At 38.0% G+C, this 21,861-nt stretch overlaps 1 protein-coding gene across 1 annotated transcript in view; it reads right to left on the reverse strand.

Annotated features, from left to right (window-relative positions):
* Window positions 1–21,861, reverse strand: part of AP4S1 (adaptor related protein complex 4 subunit sigma 1) — a 44,665-nt gene that overhangs the window by 14,837 nt on the left and 7,967 nt on the right. Inside the window, exons 2-4 of the mRNA XM_081146174.1 lie at window positions 5,302–5,509; window positions 2,839–2,925; window positions 1,125–1,193 (exon numbers count right to left, since the gene is read on the reverse strand). Coding sequence (XP_081002300.1) covers window positions 1,125–1,193; window positions 2,839–2,925; window positions 5,302–5,439 — 294 coding nt within the window. The 5' untranslated portion in view covers window positions 5,440–5,509. The remainder of the gene's footprint in view (window positions 1–1,124; window positions 1,194–2,838; window positions 2,926–5,301; window positions 5,510–21,861) is intronic.

Below are 21,861 nucleotides of genomic sequence, written 5' to 3' on the forward strand. Positions count from 1 at the left end.
TGATATGGTAGTCCTATTTTTAATTTTTTGAGGAACCTCCATACTGTTTTCCATAGTGGCTGCACCAATTCGAAATGGTAAACATGGAGTTACCACATCACCCAGCAACTCCAGCCTGAGGTATATACCCAAGAGAACTAAAAACATGACTCCACACAAAAATGTGTTCACAAATGTCATAGCAACATTACTCATAACATCCAAAAAGTATAAATAACCCAAGTGCCCATCAACTGAAAAATGGATAAACAAAATGTGGTCTATCCATATAGTGAAATATTATTTAGTAATGAAAAGGAAAGAATTACTGATATATGCTACAACATTAATGAATTTTGAAAATGTTATGCTAAGTTTAAAAAAAGCCAGTCACAAAGAACACATATTGTACAATTCTATTCAGGAATATGCATGTCATCCTTGTGCAGGGACAATGCTAATCTTCTCTGTACAAATCTATTTATATAAAATGTCTAGAACAGGTAGACTTATAGACATAGGAAGTACATTACTGATTACCTCGGGCCTGGAGTAGGTGGAGATGGATAATTGGGAGGGAAATGCTAATGGGTATTGTGTTTCTTTTTGGGGTGATGAAATATTCTAAAATTGATTGTGGTGATGGTCACACAACTCTGTCTACCAGATAATGTAAGTACTAAAAACTGTACACTTTAAGAGGGTGAACTGAATAGTATGTAAATTATATTTCAATATAGCTGTTGGTTTTTTTTTAAATAGGACTGTTGGAAAGGAACTCAGGTATTCCTTAAGAGGAGTTGGTTTTGACATTCAAAGCAAGGATTTAAATGGAAATGATTTAAATTAAAAAGATACCTAGTATTTTACAAGGGGAAGCAGAAAAAAGAAGAGAGCAAATTAGATAGCAGAATCTCTTAATTGAGAACAACATAAAACGTTCTTAGTCTTATAGAAATGGCTCTTTTTAAAGAACAAAGGCACACATAGGTTCAGAGCACTTTGCATGAGCCAGAAGGAAAGGTAAAGAAAATCTGCCATCATCTGAGTTTTAACTTTTACATGTTAAAGCTCTGTATCAACACATGTTCTTAATATAGACCCCATTTCTGGGATATAAACCCATTTCTAGTCATTAGACTTACCACTCGGCTGAAGTACTCATCTAAAACTTCCACGAAGTTATGGATGAATTCATAAATTGCCATCTCATTCTAAAATAAAAAAGGAAGAAAGCAATTAGTTTTAGTACGGCCCATGTGTAAATCAGACGGAGCTTCCAGGTATTCGAGCACGTGGGATACAGATGTGAGCAAGGTAGCTTCCCATGGACAAATGTTCAGAATAGTTTTGTAACTCACTTGTTTAAAAGAAGTTTATTAAGAGGAGAAATACAGAAAATCTTAACCTCTAAGGTTTTTTTGGTGTTTTGTTTTAATATTTTATTTTATTATTTATTTTTTCAATTACAGTTTACATTCAATACTATTTCACACTAGTTTCAGATGTGGCCAGAGAGCACCCACTTTTCTTAGAGTCATTATCAGATGTGTTTAAACTATAGATGATGATTATAGGACTTGGTATTATAAGATTTTTTTTTTGAGACTATTACAGATGTCCCCTTTTTAACTCCACTGATCTCCTCCACCCCACATCCATCCCACCCCCAGGCTTCCCCCACACCAATGTCTGTGTCCATGGGTTATGCTTATAAACATATAGGTTCTTTGGTTAATCTCTCCCCACCCACTCCCCCACCCCTGCCTTCATTCTGAGATCCCTCAGTTTGTTCCAAGCTTCTATGTCTCTGGATCCACTTTGTTCATCAGTTTATTTTGTTTATTATATTCCACATGTAAGTGAGATCATGTGGTACTTGTCTTTCTCTGACTGGTTTATTTCACTTAGCATAATACTTTCTAGCTCCCTCCATGCTGTGCCAAAGGCTAAAAGGTCCTTCCTCTTACAGCTGCGTAGTATTCCATGGTGTAAATGTCCCACAGCTTTTTTATCCACTCATCTACTGATGGGCACTGGGGCTGTTTCCAGATCTTAGCTATTGTAAATTGCGCTGCTATGAACATAGGGGTGCATAAGTTCTTTGTGACTGGTGTCTCAGGTTCCTTAGGATATATGCCTAGAAGTGGGATCACTGGGTCAAATGGCAGGTCAATTTTTAATCTTTTATTGTCCATGACGAAGGTAGCTGGACTGAAACTGGACTGAGTCGTGTTTACAATTCTGAGCTCTACTCCCTGACTTCATTACCACCTGGTTGAAGCAATTTTCAGGCTCTTCATGCCATCACTTTTCCATCTGTGAAGAGGGAAAACCACCTCAAACCTAGGTTCACAGATAAAAAAACTGAGGTGTCAAAGTATTTTAGATCTTAAACACCCTTTCAGAGATTCCATGGCCATAGGTGCTGTTGATCTGGGTGAACTTAAATCTGAGGAGACGTAATCACAACACATTCATATTCACAGTTTGCTCTGGCCTCGGATATGTCAGCCTATGTTTACTGCCACAACTGACTGGCCACTACACTCGTCTAAGCTGTGCCCAACTGTGTCCCATGGAACAAGGGCAGGATACTGGCGTTGCATAGGGTCGAGGAAGGCACTCTGTGGTTTTGTGCTTCTCTACAAGCTACCCATCTAATCCAATAAAAATCCTAGGTATTTCTCTTCCACACAGCTTTCCCGAGCCTTGATAGAAACCAAGATCCTCCAAAAGAGTCAAGATAATTCTTAAGAGAGGCAAGTAGGGAAGAAAAGGTCAATATAAGGAGGAATAAAGACCAGACTGTTATGCTTAATCTTCTCGCATCTTCCATAGGCTCTTTAATGATCTTACCTCGGTGTCATCAACTCCAACCACAATGAAGAGAGCTGCATACTTCCGATATATCAGCTTAAAATCCTTATATTCAATGAAAGAGCACTAAACAAAACACAATTAGAGATTAACTCCTATGGTTGAAAGGGATTTCTTCAAAATGGCATGCATAATTTTTAGGTTCTGATTTGAGTATCTGTCAACACACTCCTAGAAATATACAACTTTAAGATGTTATACATCTTTCTTGGTCGAGCTTCCTCACGATATTCAGGGGACGACTTGGAAGCCTCTCTAGTGGGAGGTGAAGCGGTCTCGGAGCCAAGTCCGAGTGTCCCACGGGCTCCCACCTGCGCCCCTTCTTACTCCCTCTGCGGGCTCTCTGTGGAACTCAGCAGGAAAGCTACTGAATAGTCAGCATTTTAAACGGTCTCCAGTGTGAAAATAACCCAGCATGAAAAGAAGATTTTCTTCTTTCCACCTCTGCTAGGTTTTCGGGAAGCAATTAGAGATTCAGTTTTATACTATTTAACAATCACTGAAGAATTAAATATATGTAGCATACACATGCAAATATATATATATATATATATGAATATATACATATATCTTGATTTCTCTTTTCCTAGGCCCATAGAGTCAATGTAGATTCTTTTATAAGTCATTTAAAAATGGCTTTTGTATGACAGATGATATACAAAACCTCTCATTGTAAACAATGCTTGATTACAAAGAATTAATAACTAGCTTACCACCACTGACTTGTGGATAAAGCTCCCTGCCCATTTCTCTCTCTCCTACAGTCACTGTACAAGGGTAAAGGGAAGGCGCTGGGTGGACAGGAACTGGGGAGCTGACTGGAGGCCCAGCGCTGCCCTTCCTGTGGACTTTGGGTGTGCCTGACCAAACCATGTGGCGTGCTGCACTGGATGGGACGCTCTCGGCGGCCCGGATGCACCTGGGAATGAAGCTGCAAGTTCTGATCATGGAATTTCTTCCATGGCAAAGCAACTTGACAAACTATAAAATGGAGGTGAGGCCTTTATTTAAAATTAGGATAAAGGTAATAAGTGCAGGGCCATTCTGCAGCTTTTGGTTCACTGTAGAGCCAGGGTGATTTCTACTCAGTTGGATCTTTCAAGGAAACACAACCTGTTTGAACGAACTGAGGAACATTTTCAAAGCTTCTCAGGGGTTTCTGACATTAAAAAAAAAAAGTATCAAAGCACCTTTGTGGATAAAATAAAGACTAAGGTGAGATTGTGCTACTTTGGTGCCTGATTATGCCAAAAGCCCAGCGGGTTCCTAGTAAAGTCTGAAATAATTTAGAATGCTTAAAAAATATCTCACAGTTTATTCATTCCAAAGCACATATTTAAAAAAATAACCTATCAGTGAAAAGGGTGTTTGAAACTGTGGAGCTGAAATTAGAGGAAGATTCAAGCATGAATGCTTCTGGGGTGTGTCTACCTTTACTTAAAGTGCGCGGCTATGAACACAGCCCTTTAAGGTTTCTGTTTCCCCTGACAACTACCTGAAGCAGCGGGTGCCATGCAGGCCAAAGCAGTAATTCAAAGAAGACTCTAGATGTGTCCCGAATGGAAAATGGATTTAGAAGACCAGGGAAACACAGTTCCAACGCGTTAACCTCTGAAACACTGATGTAGCTTGATATTTTCTGACTCAGCCTTTCTACCGGGCAGTGAAATGGAGAAGAGGCAAAATGAATGGGTGTTTTAAACAAGCTTTCTGGTTTTGCCTCAGTTTGTTCAGTGATTTCCAATGGATTCAAAGTTTAGGACCTGGATTAAGTAATTATCCAATCAAAGTTCTTTGTAAAAGTAAACTCAGTTTTAAAAAATTTCCTTTTTCTAAAATTATTTTAATGATTTAATTTAACCTTAATTTTGGCAGACTGAATGGATTTGTTGTTTCATTTTTTAACTTCCATTTCTCCTTTCTACATAATAAAAGAACACAGGTTCAAATCAAGTTTGTTTTGAAGTCACTAGTTCCAGTATTATGTTGGTGGCAAATTCACAAAAATAGTAAGCAGGAAAAAACTGTACCCACGTGAAATCATATTAATATCCTCTAGCACAAAGTGGGACGTGAGTGTTCACCTTTATGCTGGTCATCTGATCTTCAACTTTTGGCTTAAAGAAAACCACTAAGAGTTCAAAGGGCTGAATTCATATGAACAAAAAAAGAAGGTATGTCTATTAGCAGGAATAAATATGAGCTGCCACTTCCACAGTGCACTGAGACAAATATGCTGACCTAAATATGAACCCAAGACTTTGTTTTCCTTAAAGGGGTGTAAGGAGAGCTATGCTTCAGTCTTCATTTCACTTGTCATTTTCCCTGATAGCTGTTGAAAGAATGTAGTTCAAAGTAAATGATGGCCCTTGAGACACAGTAAGAACAGATATGCCACTGCTGAGTTGAATGCAGAGATAAAAGAGAGGATCAGAAACTTACTTGTTCATTGGACCGAGAGAGACAGCTCTTTATGACTTCTGCTTCCAGAAGTGTACGCTTATGAATCTCCACATGTTCATAGTACTTAGAAAGTCGGGTCTGCCCTTGTTTATTCACCATGAGGAAAAACTTTATCATTTTTCTTCCTGGCCAGTACTTCTCCAAATATGGGTCAAAAGTTATGGCAAGGGAGGCTTGTAACTAGAACCTGAGGAGGAAAGAACAGAAAGGTGAGATCAATTTTCTTTTTTAAAAATATATCTTTATTGATTTCAGAGAGAGGAAAGGAGATGGAGAGAGAGAGACAGAAACATCAATGATGAGAGAGTCACTGATCGAGCCCGCAACCAGGCATGCGCCCTGACTGGGAATCGAACCTCGATCGCCTGGATCCTAGGCCGATGCTCAACCGCTGAGCCACGTCCGGCCGGGCTGATCAATTTTCTTAAAGAATCGTATTGAATGTGTTTTATAGATGAACCAGAAGAAAAGAAAATGCCTTCTGATATCACTGGTCTTTACTACTATGAACTAAATAAGGGTTTTTTTGTTGTCGTTTTTATTTATTTGTTTATTTATTTAAAATATATATATTGATTTCAGAGAGAGGGAGGGAGAAGGAGGGAGAGATAGAAACATCATTGATTGGCTGCCTCCTGCTCGTCCTCTACTGGGGATCAAGCCTGCAACCTGGGCATGTGCCCTGACCCAGAATTGAACCTCAATCTCCTGGATCCTAGGTGATGCTCAACCACTGAGCCATGCCCCGGCCAGGCTAAATGAGGTTTTAATAAACAACTAAACATAAATGTTCAGTAGTTATCTTCCAAAGCATTTTGAGTACCCATAGTATTCGTATCTGTTCCATTGATTCGTCAGTCTTGTTGGACTCTAACCATGTGTCAAGCATCAGAAGTATATGGAGATGAGGTAATGATTTCCCATCCTCACACCTAGCAAAAAAGGTGCCACATAGGTCAACAAGCAACAGTACGCGGCGATGAGTTATAACTGGTACACGGGAGGGAGGGACAAGGAGCATCACAGGAGAGTTGGGAACAGCTTCCCAAAGAAGGGGCATTTAAAAAGTCCTTAACAGTGATCTAGAGGAAGCGACTCTGGGGCAGAGAAAGCAGGTGTGGAAGCTCTGGGACGTGCAGTGGCTGGAGAGCAGGAGGCGGGAAGCACAGTCGCAGGAAACGGAGCTGCTCACGTGAGATGATAATGGCTTTAGAAGTCATGAAAGGCACATGAGCTTTATTTTATGGACAATGGAGACAGGATCTACGGTGAAGCTTTTCTTTCCTTAATGTTGGAAGCAATAGTCGTCGTAGCAACTATAATAACAAGGCCCTATAGCAAATCCTATAAGGTCCTGTACTAAGCAATTTACATATATTATTAAATTTTCACAATTCTCTGAGGCAGGTACTTCTGTTATCCCCATTTTAAGGACAAGTAAATTGAAGTTCAGAGATTCAGACACCCAAAGTCCCTGGATTATTTCGTCAGAGGTGAGATGCAGCTGAGAGGACAAGCACATGCAAGGGTCTGTGACACCCTCAACTCAGCCTCATCATTCAGGAGTTCATGCTGTGGCTTTATTTCTAACTCAGCTGCATTGAATCTCATGTTTGTTCCTTTTACACTTAATACAGATTTTGAAATAATCAATTGCAAAAAAGTACAATATTGACCAATGGCCAGTCCTTTCATCATGAGCACCAGAGCGGCCTCATTGGCTCATCTAACAGTATCATATTCACATTTTGTAATATCTGTGAAAATCAGTGCAAAAGACCGAGGTTAACAATAGCTCTTAAATACACTTCCAGTTGCTGTGCTCATTCAGTGTGCAGAACAGGATGATGTCATCTAGACCAGCTCAGACAGAGACAGGGCAGCTGTGCCATGGGGGGACACCTGTGGCCATTCACTCCCTTTTCCAGGAAGATGAGCTCATTATTGTAGGTGGGATTGCAACAGACACTATGCTGTTTAATCATCTGGTATTACAGGCTGCTTCTGTTCTCTTTACAAATTATTGCCAGTAAATGATGGCACGTGACTAGTAAATTAAGATTACCGTCCTTCCTTTTATTCCCTTTCAGCAATGTTACTTTAAAACTTGCTTTATGAAAGTTAGAAATTACAACCCTATACCCTGGATACCAACTGCCAGGTAAAAGAAAAAAATACTGTCTCAAAGGAACTCAGAGGTAAACCTTTGCCTTTAAATGGCCTGATTGCATTAAGTGGTAAAATAAGATGTAAAATGATCCCACTGAGATGTGACACTGAGGGATCACATTGGTCCTACCTTAGAGCACAGCATTCCTTTCCACTCACTTCAAGAGCGAGGATGACACACCAGGATGTGCTGAATGGACACTCATTAGGGTACAAGTCTTGAAAACAGTAGCTGAAAGCATCTAAAGACTTGAACACAACACTTTTTTGCATGCTCATAAACAATTACACAATATATAACTGTAGAATTACACAGTGGTAATAAAATGAACATGCAAAATTGTAAATTATTTGTATTATAAAATAAACAACGCCCAAACATACAATGTGGAGGCTCAGAGACAAGTGCATGTTTGAGAACTGAAGATGAATGCTTTAAGCACTTATCCTGCTTACTCATCATGAGAGGAGGGAAATCAAATAATTATGAAACTGAGGCAGGGCGATAGGAGTAAGCTCAGACAAGTGCTGGGAGTGGTCAGGGAGCAGGCATGAACTCCCTCTCTTATAAACTCTTTGCAGTCAACAGCATACAAGGTTGGGGAAGATGTTTTGATAGCCAGGAATTTAGATCCCACACCCAAGAGCTTATGTGAACGTGCAAAGAAGAAAAAGGAAGCTTCACTGGGGAAAGCATTCCTTACATGACCAGTGCAAGGACACCTAAAGGCCAACACTAGGTCGTCTGGTAGAGATTCACAGTAGGATATGAACACATCAGTGCCTCAGGATCCTATGTGATGTAAACTCAATGCCTAGAGAAAAGAGAGAGTGGAAAGACCGAAGTGCATACTGAATTGGGCTCAGTTTTCAACTTTTTGATGGTATTCTTCTGGGAGTTAGAACTGGAAGAGTCTTCATAGATTGCCACATCCAAAGATGACAAATACATTTCAACTTGCGTGCCAACTGTGACACTGTACTTGCTGTTTTGGGCTCTGTGTTGGGAAAGAGTCTGGAGCTGTTTTCGGGTTCAGGAGAAAAGAATGCCATGAGTGATTAGCAATGTCAGTCATGGCTTAGAAAGCAGGGAGTGGCGACACATGCACTTTATGTGATCCCAGATGTCACTCCCTTCATTCTGTAGATGGGAAAACTGAAAATCTGAGTCGTGGAGTGACGTCCTGAATTCCGGTCTCTGACTCATAAAAATGTTGTCTTTATCACATTGCCTCTTTGCCTTACTCAGTGCATTGTGTTACTAAATGTTCATTTAAGCTGAATAAACATCAATGTCAGGTAGCTTTGGGAATGATCAAGTCAAGGTTCTCTTTTCTAATGCCACTGCACAACTAATTTGGGAAATACCAAACAATTCACTGCATGAAAATTGTAGGGTATGAAGTTTCTAGAAATGAAAGTGGCATTTCATGATGGCTAACATCCTTTCTGGGCACTCCAGAACTGTCACACACACACTTTCTCACTTTCACTCTAAAGTAGTATCAGACAAATACATTTTATTTGCTCCATAAAAGTGATTGAAATAAAATCCCCAAGTTAAAAAAGCAAATTTCCACCAAGAAAATGGATAGCAGTCATACAATATAACAGTCAAGAGCATGAACTGGATGGAGCTTGACTGGCTCTACTACTTACTAGCTTTCTGGTCCTGGGCAAGTTACTTAATCTTTCTGTACTCAGCCCCACGTAGAATGGGAAAAATAATAGTCCTTACCTTCTGGGTTGTGAGGATTAGAGGAGCAAGTATATGGAATGTTCTAGGAAACTGCACATTGGCCAATGTTAGTATGATAATATAGCGCCTTTTCCTCAGTGAAGCCTTTCCTGCTCGTGCCAATCCCCTTTCTAAACACAAAACGCTGACTACCCTTTCTTTGAACCCATCACTGTATCTTACAAAACCTGTCACCCCATATCAGCAATTTTCAACCAGTGTGCCACAAGAGGTGCTGCAAGAATTTTTTTTTTTAAATATGTTTTTATTGATTTTAGAGAGATTGTCACATTAAAAAAATGACAACAGCCAACTCAACAGCAGCCATCTGGCGCGAATGAATAAAAATTATACCTATTTTTTGTTAGACCGGCAAAAATGTATTTTTTGGTGTGCCGCAGAATTTTAGCAATTGGTTTATGTGTGTCATGAGATGAAAAAGGTTGAAAATCATTGCCCTATATGACCATTATTTGATTACACGCTGAGCTCCCCTACTAGACCAGTGATTTTCACTTCTTTATTGTGATGGTAAGAGAGATATTTTACACTGTTACCCTGTATACAGATACACATATATCCGAAACAAAAGTTCACAAAACAATGCTTACCTATACTATGCATATTGCACTCTAGTATTTTCTTTGACATTTCATTTGGTAAAAACTATAGTTGTGAGGGATTTGGGTTACAAAGATGTATGGATTTTTCAAAACTCAGGAAATGTACTTTAAAGATTCATGCATTTATTATATGTAAATTTTATAAAAAGAAACTAATACTCTAGTTAATGATATAAATGTTGAAGTATTTGAGCAAAGTGTATTGATATCTACACTTTGAAATGCACTAAAAACTAAGATAAATTGATGGATAGAGAGATAGGTGGTTAGATATATGATAAAGTAAGTAGAGTAAAACATTAATAGAAGAATCTAGGTGGTGAGTATATGGGAATTCATTTTGAGATTCATATATATATATATATATATATATATACACACACACACACACACACATACATTAGTGGTCTCTTAAATTGTTAAAAATTTTCTACAGTGTAATCTGGTAGAATGTGACAAAAAAATGATTCTACCTTTTAACTAAAGCGTTTCAGTCCTGGAAATCCATCCTAAGGTGCAGTTAAAAATCCTTATACATGAAAATGTTCACAGCAATATTATAGTAGTAAAAAAATGAAACTAGCTCAGATACTTCAAACTCAGAACTAAGTGTTAAATGAACACTAACTTGATGTGTTTTCACGATTAGATATTCAGACTATGCAGAATAGAAAAATGCTAGATTAAAAATAAGAAAAATGTAGATAAAATAATGTTAAGTCACAAAATCAGAGTACCAAGTTCTATACTCACATACACAACAACAACGTAGAAGGAACATCTAAATAGCTAAAGATTAAAAACAGACCAGAGAGAAATCATACAAAAACAATAAATAAAACAAGCGAAAAAGAAAAAAGAGACCAGACAGATGAGCCTTGAAAGCATTATGCTAAATGAAACAAGCCAGTCACAAGGACAACATAGTATATGATTCCATCTATATGGACTGTCCAGAATAGGGAGATCGACAGAGACAGGAAAGAGCTTAAAGGTTGCCAGGGGACGGGGTATCAAAGGCGAGGCCTAAGAGGTGTGGGGTTATGGTTGTGGTTCAACAAATATGTGAGTATATAGAAGCCATTTGAACTGTAGACTTTGAATGGGTGAATTGTACGGTATGTGAATTATATCTTAATAAAGCTGTTTTTAAAAAGAGTCAGACAGATAGACCTGACAATTAGAAAGAGCTCCCAACGGCCAAGCTAGAATTATCTGAACAACAAATAACATACTGGATTATAACCCTTAACAGGAAGACAAACAACATAATTAAAAGATGGATCTGAAAATACATTTGGACAAAGAGGATACATGAATGGCTAATAAGCACATATAAAGATGTTCAATATCAGTAATGTTTAGAAAAATGCAAATTAAAACCACAGGAAGATACCAGCTCATACCCACTTGAATGGCTATCATCAAAAAGGCAGAAAGTAAGCGCTGGCTGGGATGTGGAACCCCCATATAGTGCTGGTGGGAATGTAAATGGTACCGCTACTTTGGGAAACAATTTGGCAGTTTGTTAAAAAGTTAAACACAAATTTGTCATATTATCTAGTAATTCTAGGGATAAACCTGAGAATTGAAAACATATGTGCACAAAAAAGACTTGTTCATGAATGTTCATAGAAGCATACTTCCAAAGTGGAAACAAGCCAAGTGTCCATCAGCTACTGAAGAGATAAAATACGGTGTATCTACATACAATAGCAAACAATTCATCAATAAAAGGGGACAAAATACTGCTACATGCTACAAAAAATGGATAAATCTTGAAAACACCCTTAAATGAAAGAAACCAGTTGCACAATTCTACCTATTGTATAATTTCATTAATATGAAATATCCAGAAAAGGTAAATCTATAGGTAGAAACTATATTAGCGGTCACCTAAGGCCAGGAGGAGATTTGGAGCAAAATGGGGATGGGATTTCGTTTTGGAATGATGTATATCTTTTAAGAGTAGATTGTGGTAATCTTTGTACAACTTTGTAAATTTACTAAAAATCATCATACATGTACATTATACAAAGTACAGGGCTACCATGAAATAATAAGCAGAAAAGGAAGGAATTATAACAAAATACATTTTGCTTAAATCTAGGGGCAATTTTTATTCTCAACCTTTACTTTATTTCCCAAGTTTTAAGAGATGTGTTACTTTTTATGCCACACAAAGTTTGTTTAAAAGTTGAGCTGCATTATATAATTTTGTAAAATTATCCAACTGAAAAATGTTTATTCTGAATTATGAAGCCATTGTTTCATTTATTGTGGAATTTCTAAATGCCATATTTCTTTAAAATATGTACTATTTTCCAAAATGGATGTGCTGAGGGCATCTAATTAGTATGGCCTAAACACAGGAACTGTGGAAGCAGCAGCTAAGTTCTATTTGCCACACCATATCAATTCATTCCATAGGCCTCAAGCTAATGAAGCTGTTTCTGAATTTCTCCATACTTAAATGAGAGGAAACCACACTGATAAGTGGCAAATTTTCATTTAATTTGGAGCCCATTCCTCAGAGTTTGTAATATGTTATATATTCTATTAGATTCTAAAACAGTTTGTTTCTTTGCTTCAGGATTTATTGGAATTCTACAATGATCCAGTTTGTTCATCTGTCCACTGGGAATGACAGCTGCTTCAGACTCACTGTGAGGACTGAATGACATAAAGGGAATGTAAAGCACTTGACAGGGTTCCCCATTTCCTCTTCACCTTCCTAACAGATCCTTCCACATTGCAGTCCTATTGAAATTTGACTTCAAGAAACCTGTCACCCATTGTTCCTTTCTTTTTTTTAATTTTTATTTTATTTATTTTTATTTTTGTTTAAAATATTACAGATGTTCCTTTTTCTCCCCAGTGACCCATTCCACCCTGTCCCACGCCCTCCCCAGTCCCTCTCCCCACCATTGTCCGTGTCCTTGGGTTGTGCATATACACATATAAATTCTTTGGTTACTCTCTCCCCCTCCACCCACCCGCCCTCCTCCATCCCTCTAACATTCCTCAGTCAGTCTGATCCATGCTTCCATGTCATTGAATCTATTCTGCTCATCAGTTTATTAAGTTCTTTAGATTCCACATATAAGTGAGATCATGTGATGTTTGTCTTTCTCTGCCTGGCTTATTTCGCTCAGCATAATATTCTCCAGGTCCATCCATACTGTCCAAAGGGTACGAGATCCTTCTTCTTTGCAGCTGCGTAGTATTCCATGGTGTAAATGTCCCACAGCTTTTTATCCATCAGCTACTGATGGGCACTTGGGCTGTTTCCAGATCTTAGCTATTGTAAACTGTGCTGCTATGGACATGAGGGTGCATATATTCTTTCTGATGAATGTTTCAGGATTCTTAGGATATATTCCTAGAAGTGGGATCACTGGGTCAAAAGGCAGTTCCATTTTTAATTTTTTGAGGAACCTCCGTACTGTTTTCCATAGTGGCTGCCCCAGTCTGCATTCCCACCAGCAGTGTACTAGGGCTCCCCTTTCTCCACACCCTCGCCAGCACATGTCATTTGTTGACTTGTTGATGGTGCCATTCTGACAGGTGTGAAGTGATACCTCATTGTGGTTTTAATTTGCATCTCTCTGATGATTAGTGACATTGAGCATTTTTTCATATGTCTCTTGGCCATCTGTATGTCCTCTTGGAGAAGTGTCTATTTAGGTCCTTTGCCCATTTATTAATTGGGTTGCTTGTCTTCCTTTTGCTGAGTGCTATGAGTTCCTTGTACACTTTGGAAATTAGCCCCTTATCAGATTCATCCTTGGCAAATACGTTTTTCCAGACTGTGGGGTCCCTTTGTATTTTGAGGCTGTTTTCTTTTGCTGTGCAGAAGCTTTTTAGTTTGATGCAGTCCCATATGTTTATTTTTTCTTTTGTTTCTCTTGCCCTAGGAGATCTATCAGTGAAAATTCCACTATGTGGGATGTCTGTGACTTTACTGCCTATGTTTTCTTCCAGGATTTTTATGGTTTCACGACTTACAATTAAGTTTTTTATCCTTTTTGAGTTTATTTTTGTGTATGGTGAAAGTAGCTGTTGGTATTTTAATAGGAATTGCATTGAATTTATAAATTGCTTTGGGTAGTATGGACATTTTAATGATATTAATTCTTCCAATCCATGAGCATGGTATATTCTTCCACTTGTTTAAATCTTCCTCTATTTCTTTTTTCAGCGTCACGTAGTTTTCTGAGTACAGGTCTTTTACATCCTTAGTTAAGTTTACTCCTATATATCTTATTTTTCTAGTTGCACTGGTAAATGGTATTATTTTTTTAGTTTCTCTCTCTGAAAGTTTACTGTTGGTGTATAAGAATGCCATTGATTTCCAGATGTTGATTTTGTATCCAGCTACCTTACCAAATTCGTTTATCAAATCTAGTAGTACTCTGATGGAGTCTTTAAGGTTTTCTATGTACAATATCATGTCATCTGCAAATAATGATAGTTTTACTTCCTCCTTACCAATTTGGATACCTTTTATGTTTTCTTCCTGTCTGATGGCTACGGCGAGGACTTCCAGTACTATGTTGGATAAGAGTGGTGAAAGTGGACATCCCTGTCGTGTTCCTGTTTTTAATGGAAATGGTTTTAGTTTTTGCCCATTGAGTATGATGTTGGCTGTAGGTCTGTCGTATATCGCCTTTATTATGTTGAGGTATGATCCTTCTATTCCCATTTTGCTGAGAGTTTTTATCACAAATGGGTGCTGGATTTTGTCGAATGCTTTTTCTGCGTCTATTGATGTGATCATATGATTTTTGTCCTTCATTTTGTTTATGTGATGTATCACATTTATTGATTTGCGGATGCTGTACCAGCCTTGCAACCCCGGAATAAATCGCACTTGGTCGTGGTGTGTGATCTTTTTAATGTATTGCTGGATCCAGTTTGCTAGTATTTTAGTAAGAATTTTAGCATCTATGTTCATCAGAGATATTAGCCTGTAATTCTTTTTCTTTAGTGTCTTTATCTGGTTTTGGGATTAGGATGATGCTGGCCTCATAAAAAGAGTTTGGGAATTTTCCCTCCTCTTGAATTTTCTGGAATAGTTTGAGGAGAATAGGTGTTAATTCTTCTTTGAATGTTTGGTAAAACTCGCCTGTAAATCCACCTGGTCCAGGACTTTTGTTTGCTGGGAGTTTTTTGATTACTGCTTCAATTTCATTAGTTGTTATCAGCCTATTCAGGTGTTCTGCTTCTTCTTGATTCAGCTTTGGAAGGTTGTATGCTTCTAGGAATTTGTCCATTTCCTCCATGTTGTCCAATTTGTTGGCATATAGTTGCTCATAATATGTTCTTAAATTCTTTGTATTTCTGTTGGGTCAGTTGTTATATCGCCTTTTTCATTTCTGATTTTATTTGGTTCCTCTCTCTTTGTTTCTTAGTGAGTCTGGCTAAAGGTGCATCAATCTTATTTACCTTTTCAAAGAAACTGCTCTTGGTTTCATTGATTTTTTTGTATTATTTTTTTAGTTTCTATGTCATTAATTTCTGCTCTGATCTTTATTATTTCCTTCCTTCTACTTCCTCGGGGCTTTTCTTGCTGTTCTCGTTCTAGTTCTTTTTTTCCTTTTTTTAAAAAAATATATCTTTATTGATTTCAGTGAGATGAAAGGAGAGGGAGAGAGAAACATCAATGATGAGAGAGTCATTGATCAGCTGCCTCCTGCATGCACCCGACTAGGAATCGAGCCCACAACCCGGGCATGTGCCCCGACCGGGAACTGAACCCCTATCGCCTGGATCCCAGGTCGATGCTCAACGGCTGAGCCACACCCGGCCAGGTTTGTTCTAGTTCTTTTAGCTGTTGTGTTAGATGGTTCATTAGATCTTTTTCTTGTTTCTCAAGACAGGCCTGTAATGCTATGAATTTTCCTCTCAGGACTACTTTCGCTCTGTCCCATAGATTTTTGGTTGTTGTCTGTTCATTTTCGTTACTTTACATGAAGTGTTTGATTTCTTCCTTGATCTCATTGGTAACCGATTCATTGTTTAATAACATGTTATTTAGCCTCCATGTGTTTGAATATTTTTGAGTTTTTTTATAGTGGTTGATTTCTAGTTTCATGGCACTGTGATCCGAGAAGATGCTTGATATGATTTCAATCTTCTTATATTTGTAGAGACTTGCCTTATGCCCTAACATGTGTTCTACTTTTGAGAATGTTCCATGTGCACTTGAGAAAAATGTGTATTCTGCTGCTTTGGAGTGAAATGTTCTCTAAATGTTAATTAAATCCATTAGGTCTAGTGAGTCATTTAAGGTCTGTTTCCCTGTTGATTTTTTGTCTTGATGATCTGTCCAATGCTGACAGTGGGGTGTTAAAGTCCCCCACTATGATTGTGTTGCTGTCAATCTCCCCTTAAAGTCTACCAAGAAGTTTTTTATATATTTAGGTGCTCCTATATTGGGTGCCTAAATGTTTATAAGGGTTATTTCCTCCTGTTGGATTGATCTCTTTAGTATTAAGTAGTGACCATCTTTGTCTCGTTATGGTCTTCATTTTGACGTCTATTTTGTCAGAAATAAGAATTGCTACTCCAGCTTTTTTCCCTTTCCATTTGCATGGAATATTTTATTCCATTCCTCCACTTTTAGCCTGTGTGAGTCTTTTGCTCTCAGGTGGGTCTCTTGTAGACAGCATATATTTGGGTCCTGTTTTCTTATCCATTCAGCTACTCTGTCTTTTGATTGGACCATTTATTCTGTTTACATTTAAGGTTACTATTGATATAAACTTATTTAATGCCATTTTTTCCCTTTATGCTGATGTACCTTTCTCTCACTATTCCTTCTTTCTCTTAAAGAAGCCCTTTTAGCATTTCTTGCAATGCTGGTTTGGTGATACTGAACTCCTTTAGCTTTTTTTTTGTCTGGGAAGCTCTTTATTTCACCTTCAATTTTAAATGATCACCTTGCTGGATAAAGCAATCTTGGTTGCATGTTCTTGCTTTTCATTACTTGGAGAACTTCATGCCACTCCCTTCTGGCCTGAAGAGTTTCTGTTGAGAGATCTTCTACCTTTCTTTTCATCTAGTCTCCTGCCCCTTGTTCCCTCATTTGTCTCTCTAAACCTCTCCTTTGTGATTCAGTATACATTTCAATAGCTTCAGCTGAGACTTTTACTTTTGTTAAATTTCTGGGTCACTCAAGGAATACTTCAACAACATTTCTGCCCTGGCCAGGTAGCACCATGGTTAGAACATCTTCCCAATACAGCAAGGTTGAGGGTTTAATCTCTGGTCAGGACACATACAAGAATCAACCAATGAATACATAAATAAATAGAATAACAAATCACTGTTTCTCCATATAAAATTAAATTAAAATAAAAAATAAAATAAAACAAAACAGTACAGCTCTGGCTGGTGTGGCTTGGTTGGTTGGGGCATCATCTCATACACCAAAAGGTGGAGGGTTCCATTCCTGGTCAGGGCACATACCCAGGTTGCTGGTTCGATCCCAGGTCTGGGCATGTGCGGGAGACAACTGATCTGTTTCTTTCTCTCTCAAATAAAAAAAAAAAAAAAGTGCTTTGTTTAATTAAAAGAAAAAAGAAATACTTCAACAACATTTGATTCATTTGGCATTAAACAAATTTACACGTATGGTGCTTTTTTAAATTCAAATAGTTTTTAAATAGCTAAAACACTTTATTTTTTAATGATAATATTTAAAAATATATGTTTTTATTGATTTCAGAGAGAGGAAATGAGAGAGAAACAGAAATGATGAGAGTCATTGATTGGCTGCCTCCTGCACGCTCTCTACTGGGGATCGAGCCTGCAACCTGGGCATGTGCCCTGACTAGGAATCAAACTGTGACCTCCTATATCACAGGTCAATGCTCAACCACTGAGCCATGCAGGGCCAGGCTGCTAAAACACTTAAAATGTTAAATTCCAATCAAATCCTGAAGCTATCAGTTATGCAGAAAAATTAGGAAAACACTTTGAGAATAAACCTTACTAGCCTGGTCTACCATTTTTCTAACAGTGTATCTGAAAAATTTCTAAAGCTTCATCTATCTCTTGGATCTTGACCTAAAGCCATTTTGGTTAATTTATTAAAAAGTCTCATTAAATTCTGGTCCAAAACACAATATAAGTCCAAATAAGTATGGTTATTTGTAACTTTAAAACATAAAAAAATAAAGCAAGAGATAAGCTGGAAGTTTTACTGAAAAGGGTAGATACTGTATTTTTGGAGATGTTCAAGTCAACAGACTTTCTATCCTAAATTAGGGTGGGTCAATGGAAGAATTTGTAAGGTGTTTACAGTAATATGATTAAGGCAGGGGGAAAATATGTCAAAAACTGAGGATGAGGAACTTATATACTATAAATAGACCATTACATTGTCTCTTTGAAAGTACTTGTTTTATTTTTATTCATTAGTCATTTGTGTGTGTGTGCAGTGGGGGATGGAAGGGTTGAGAACAGGCTTTCCACCGGTCATTTGCCAGAGAGCTATAGATGATCAGATCTGTTGGTGGTGAGATACAAACTGCTAACGGCTGACGTTCACATGAGCCTGTTGCTGTTGTTATCTCACCTTCCATTCTTCTGAGGATAGAGAACCTACTTTTTGACAAGTAACTGCACACAACCTTCTCAACACAGGTGATACCATGTATCTTTCAAAATCAAAATAAAAATTTTCTTCTAAAATTATCTTATTTATTTATTTATTTATTTTGTAACCCTCACCTGAGGACTTACAGAGAGAGGAAGAGAAGGAAAGAGGGAGGGAGGGAAGGAGGGAGAGAGAGAGAGAAAGAGAGAGAGAGAGAAACATTGATGTGAGAGAGAACCATTGATAAGTTGCCTTCCGTACACACCTGGACGGGATCGAACCCAAAACGCAGGTATGTGCCCTGACCAGGAATCTAAACGGCAACCTTTCAACGTGCAGATAACGCTCCAACCAACTGAGCCACTCTGGCCGGGCTCTTTTATTTGGTTGTAGTAACAGGTAATTTATTTTGACATTTAAAATAGGGAACGAAATTTTTACTTTGACACAACGTCGGCCTGGGTTAGAAATAGAGGAGAAACAGCCCTGTGTGGGTAATCTTATTCTAAATTGTTTGGTTAAAATTAGCCACACAAATTAAATATTTATGCTTAATGACTAAAAGCCTTCACTGAATTTTTGGATTAAAATGATACCCAATATTTTAGAAGCAACGGGGACTAGAGATTTAGAATATCCTGGCTGGGGTCCTCCAGGATTTATACTGTGATGTTACAATGCATCAGTAAGGAGGAACTCCAGAGAGAACTAGGGTTGCTATGTAATACTTCCCATTCCTATAAAATGGGGAACGAAGTTTCACCCTCACATTAGAAATGTACTTCAAACCAGAGGTTCTAGATTCTGATAAGTTTAACTTCTGCATTTCTTAACTTAGATTCTGTTAATTCTTGTTGGACATCTGATTTCCCATAAAACTTGTGAAAGGCATACAAAGATAGATTCTTATACACTTTTTCCCTCTTCTGAAGAGTAGCCAGTGGTCTAGTAGCATTGCATTAGGATTCAAATGACAGGCTTGTAAGTGCTCTTATAGAGTTGAGTACAGTGTTACAGATTTTAAATTCAAATCAAACTAAAGGAATTTAGAATTAAAATTTGATATGCTGATGGCTCCTATAGGTCAAACAAAGAAGAAACAAACTTCATCAGGGTGCAGAGGAATCTCACTTTACACAAAATATATCTCTGAGAAACTGACTATAAATTGAAGTGCAACACTGAAATTACGGAAAATGTTTCTATAAAACAACCATTCCATAATTTCTCTGCAATTAATTTGTTTCAACATTATAAAGTATTTACCCTAATGTTCACATTACCTAGGGGAAAAATTATTTACCATGTGTTTTTTTCTCCCCCTAAAAAACATAAAAGAAAATAATTATGAAACTAGAGCTATGCATTACAGGTATTATTTAAGATCTTCCCAATTAAAGTATGTCCTGAGTTAAAAATGAAGCACTGTTAAAAGCTATATGAATGCTTGGTCAGCATGGCTCAGCTGTTGAGCATCGACCCATGATTCAGGAGACCGTGGTTCGATTCCTGGTCAGGGCACATGCCCAGGTTCTGGGCTCAATCCCCAGTAGGGGCAGAAGGCAGCCAATCAGTGACTTTCATCACTGATATTTCTGTCTCTCCCCCTTCCTTCCTCTCTCTCTGAAATCAATAAAGACATCAAATAAATAAATAAATAAATAAATAAATAAATAAAAGCTATATTAATATTTTTGGAAGCTGAAGGTATCACCTAGAAAATTATGGCTCCAATAACAAATTCTCTTTGCAGATCATCGCTCTAAAGGAAGCAATGAAACATAAAAATTATTGTATTAGACCTCAATTTGGGAATCAGTTTACTAACCCAACTATATCTCTCTTTTTTGTTAGTGCCATTGCCACAACTAACTCTAATTCAAGTAGTAATAAATGCTCCCGATGTCTGAAGGTGGCTGTGAAAGACCTCAGTGCTATAACCTGCTCTGCTCTGTACTGTGGAATAATCCAGTGCTATGACCTGCAAGGCATTATTCACTTTGTGATAAAATGTGCTAATATGACCCAAGAAACTAACTCATAGAGATAAGAACAGGAGAAAACACTTACACGATGCTTACTAAATAGCCAGGCGCTGTTTTGAACACTTTACCTATATTCATTTAATTCTTATAATAGGTCTACTAATAGCTCTACTAGTTAGAGACTGTTTCGTTTTTGTGTTTTTAAAAAAATATATCTTTATTAATTTCAGAGAGAGGAAGGGAGAGGGAGAGAGAGAGAGAGAAAGAAACATCAATGATCAGAGTCACTGATTGGCTGCCTCCTGCATGTGGCCGGCATCTAGGGCTTGTGCCCTGACCCAAAATTGAACCTCGATTTCCTGGATCCTAGGTCGATGATCCAGGGCTGAGCCATGCCCAGCCAGGCGAGACTGTTTTTATCTCCACTTAACAGATGTGCAACTTAGTCACTTCCAAAGGTCACCGGTAAAATGGTGGAGGAAGGATTCAGTTCCTGCCGGCCTGAGTCTAGCCTTGGTGCTCTCACCACTGGCCCTTTATCTCCAGGTTTGCTGCCAGACTCCAGCAGTTCAGAGATGGCTGTAATAACGTGGGCGCGCAATTTCACTGCCCACTCACCACTGTAAACCTAGCTCTGACCCTCTATACAAAAGGGTTTCCTGGCTAATACATATTTTGTCAGTTTCAATCCTGACCCTGGAGCATATGACAAATGGCCCAATTCTAAAAGATCATTTACTTTTAGTTGATCTCAATATGGGGCCTATAATGCTTCAGAAGTGCCTCAATCAGCTAATGTTAAAAGTTAGGACAGTAAAGCCCATACTACTACATTTACCACAGCGTGTTTAACATTTGTGATTGGACCTAAACTTCCAAAATTCTTATGTCTGATTTGCTCTTTAGTGAGTTCAGCTAATCTCCCTTTCCAGTTCCAATAAATAAAACATACCTGGCAAATGTGTCCAAGGCAAGTTTTCAGACGCGTATCTGAATTTAGTATCATTCTTGTTCAGATCAGATGTCAGTGTAAACGCAGAGCCTTTCAGGTGGCCTGCTTGGCAGCCCTTTGCTAGGAGTCTTTTTGCTTTTCTCAGTTTCACAATAAAGTGTAGTAACAAGTTACAGCTCCCATTGAAATTGTAAATGGGAGATTCAAGAGCCTCCCCGACAGTTGCCCAGAGGATATTCATACTTAAATTTACACTCATTTATATCTCACAATCTTTGAATAACAAAAATGTCACAATTACTTTAGCAGTGGTCAAATAAAAATATTTCAGCTACAGGGCTATAATAAATAACTTTAGGTTCAATAGCAGGCTATTTAAACTCTAAAATGCCAAGAGTGTAGAGAGAGGCAGCAGAGTAGTTTCATGATCTCCCAAAATTCCGTCGCAAAAACGGTGAGAATAGCTA

This window comes from Miniopterus schreibersii, assembly GCF_964146895.1.
Source record: "Miniopterus schreibersii genome assembly, chromosome: 1".
NCBI lineage: Eukaryota > Metazoa > Chordata > Mammalia > Chiroptera > Miniopteridae > Miniopterus > Miniopterus schreibersii.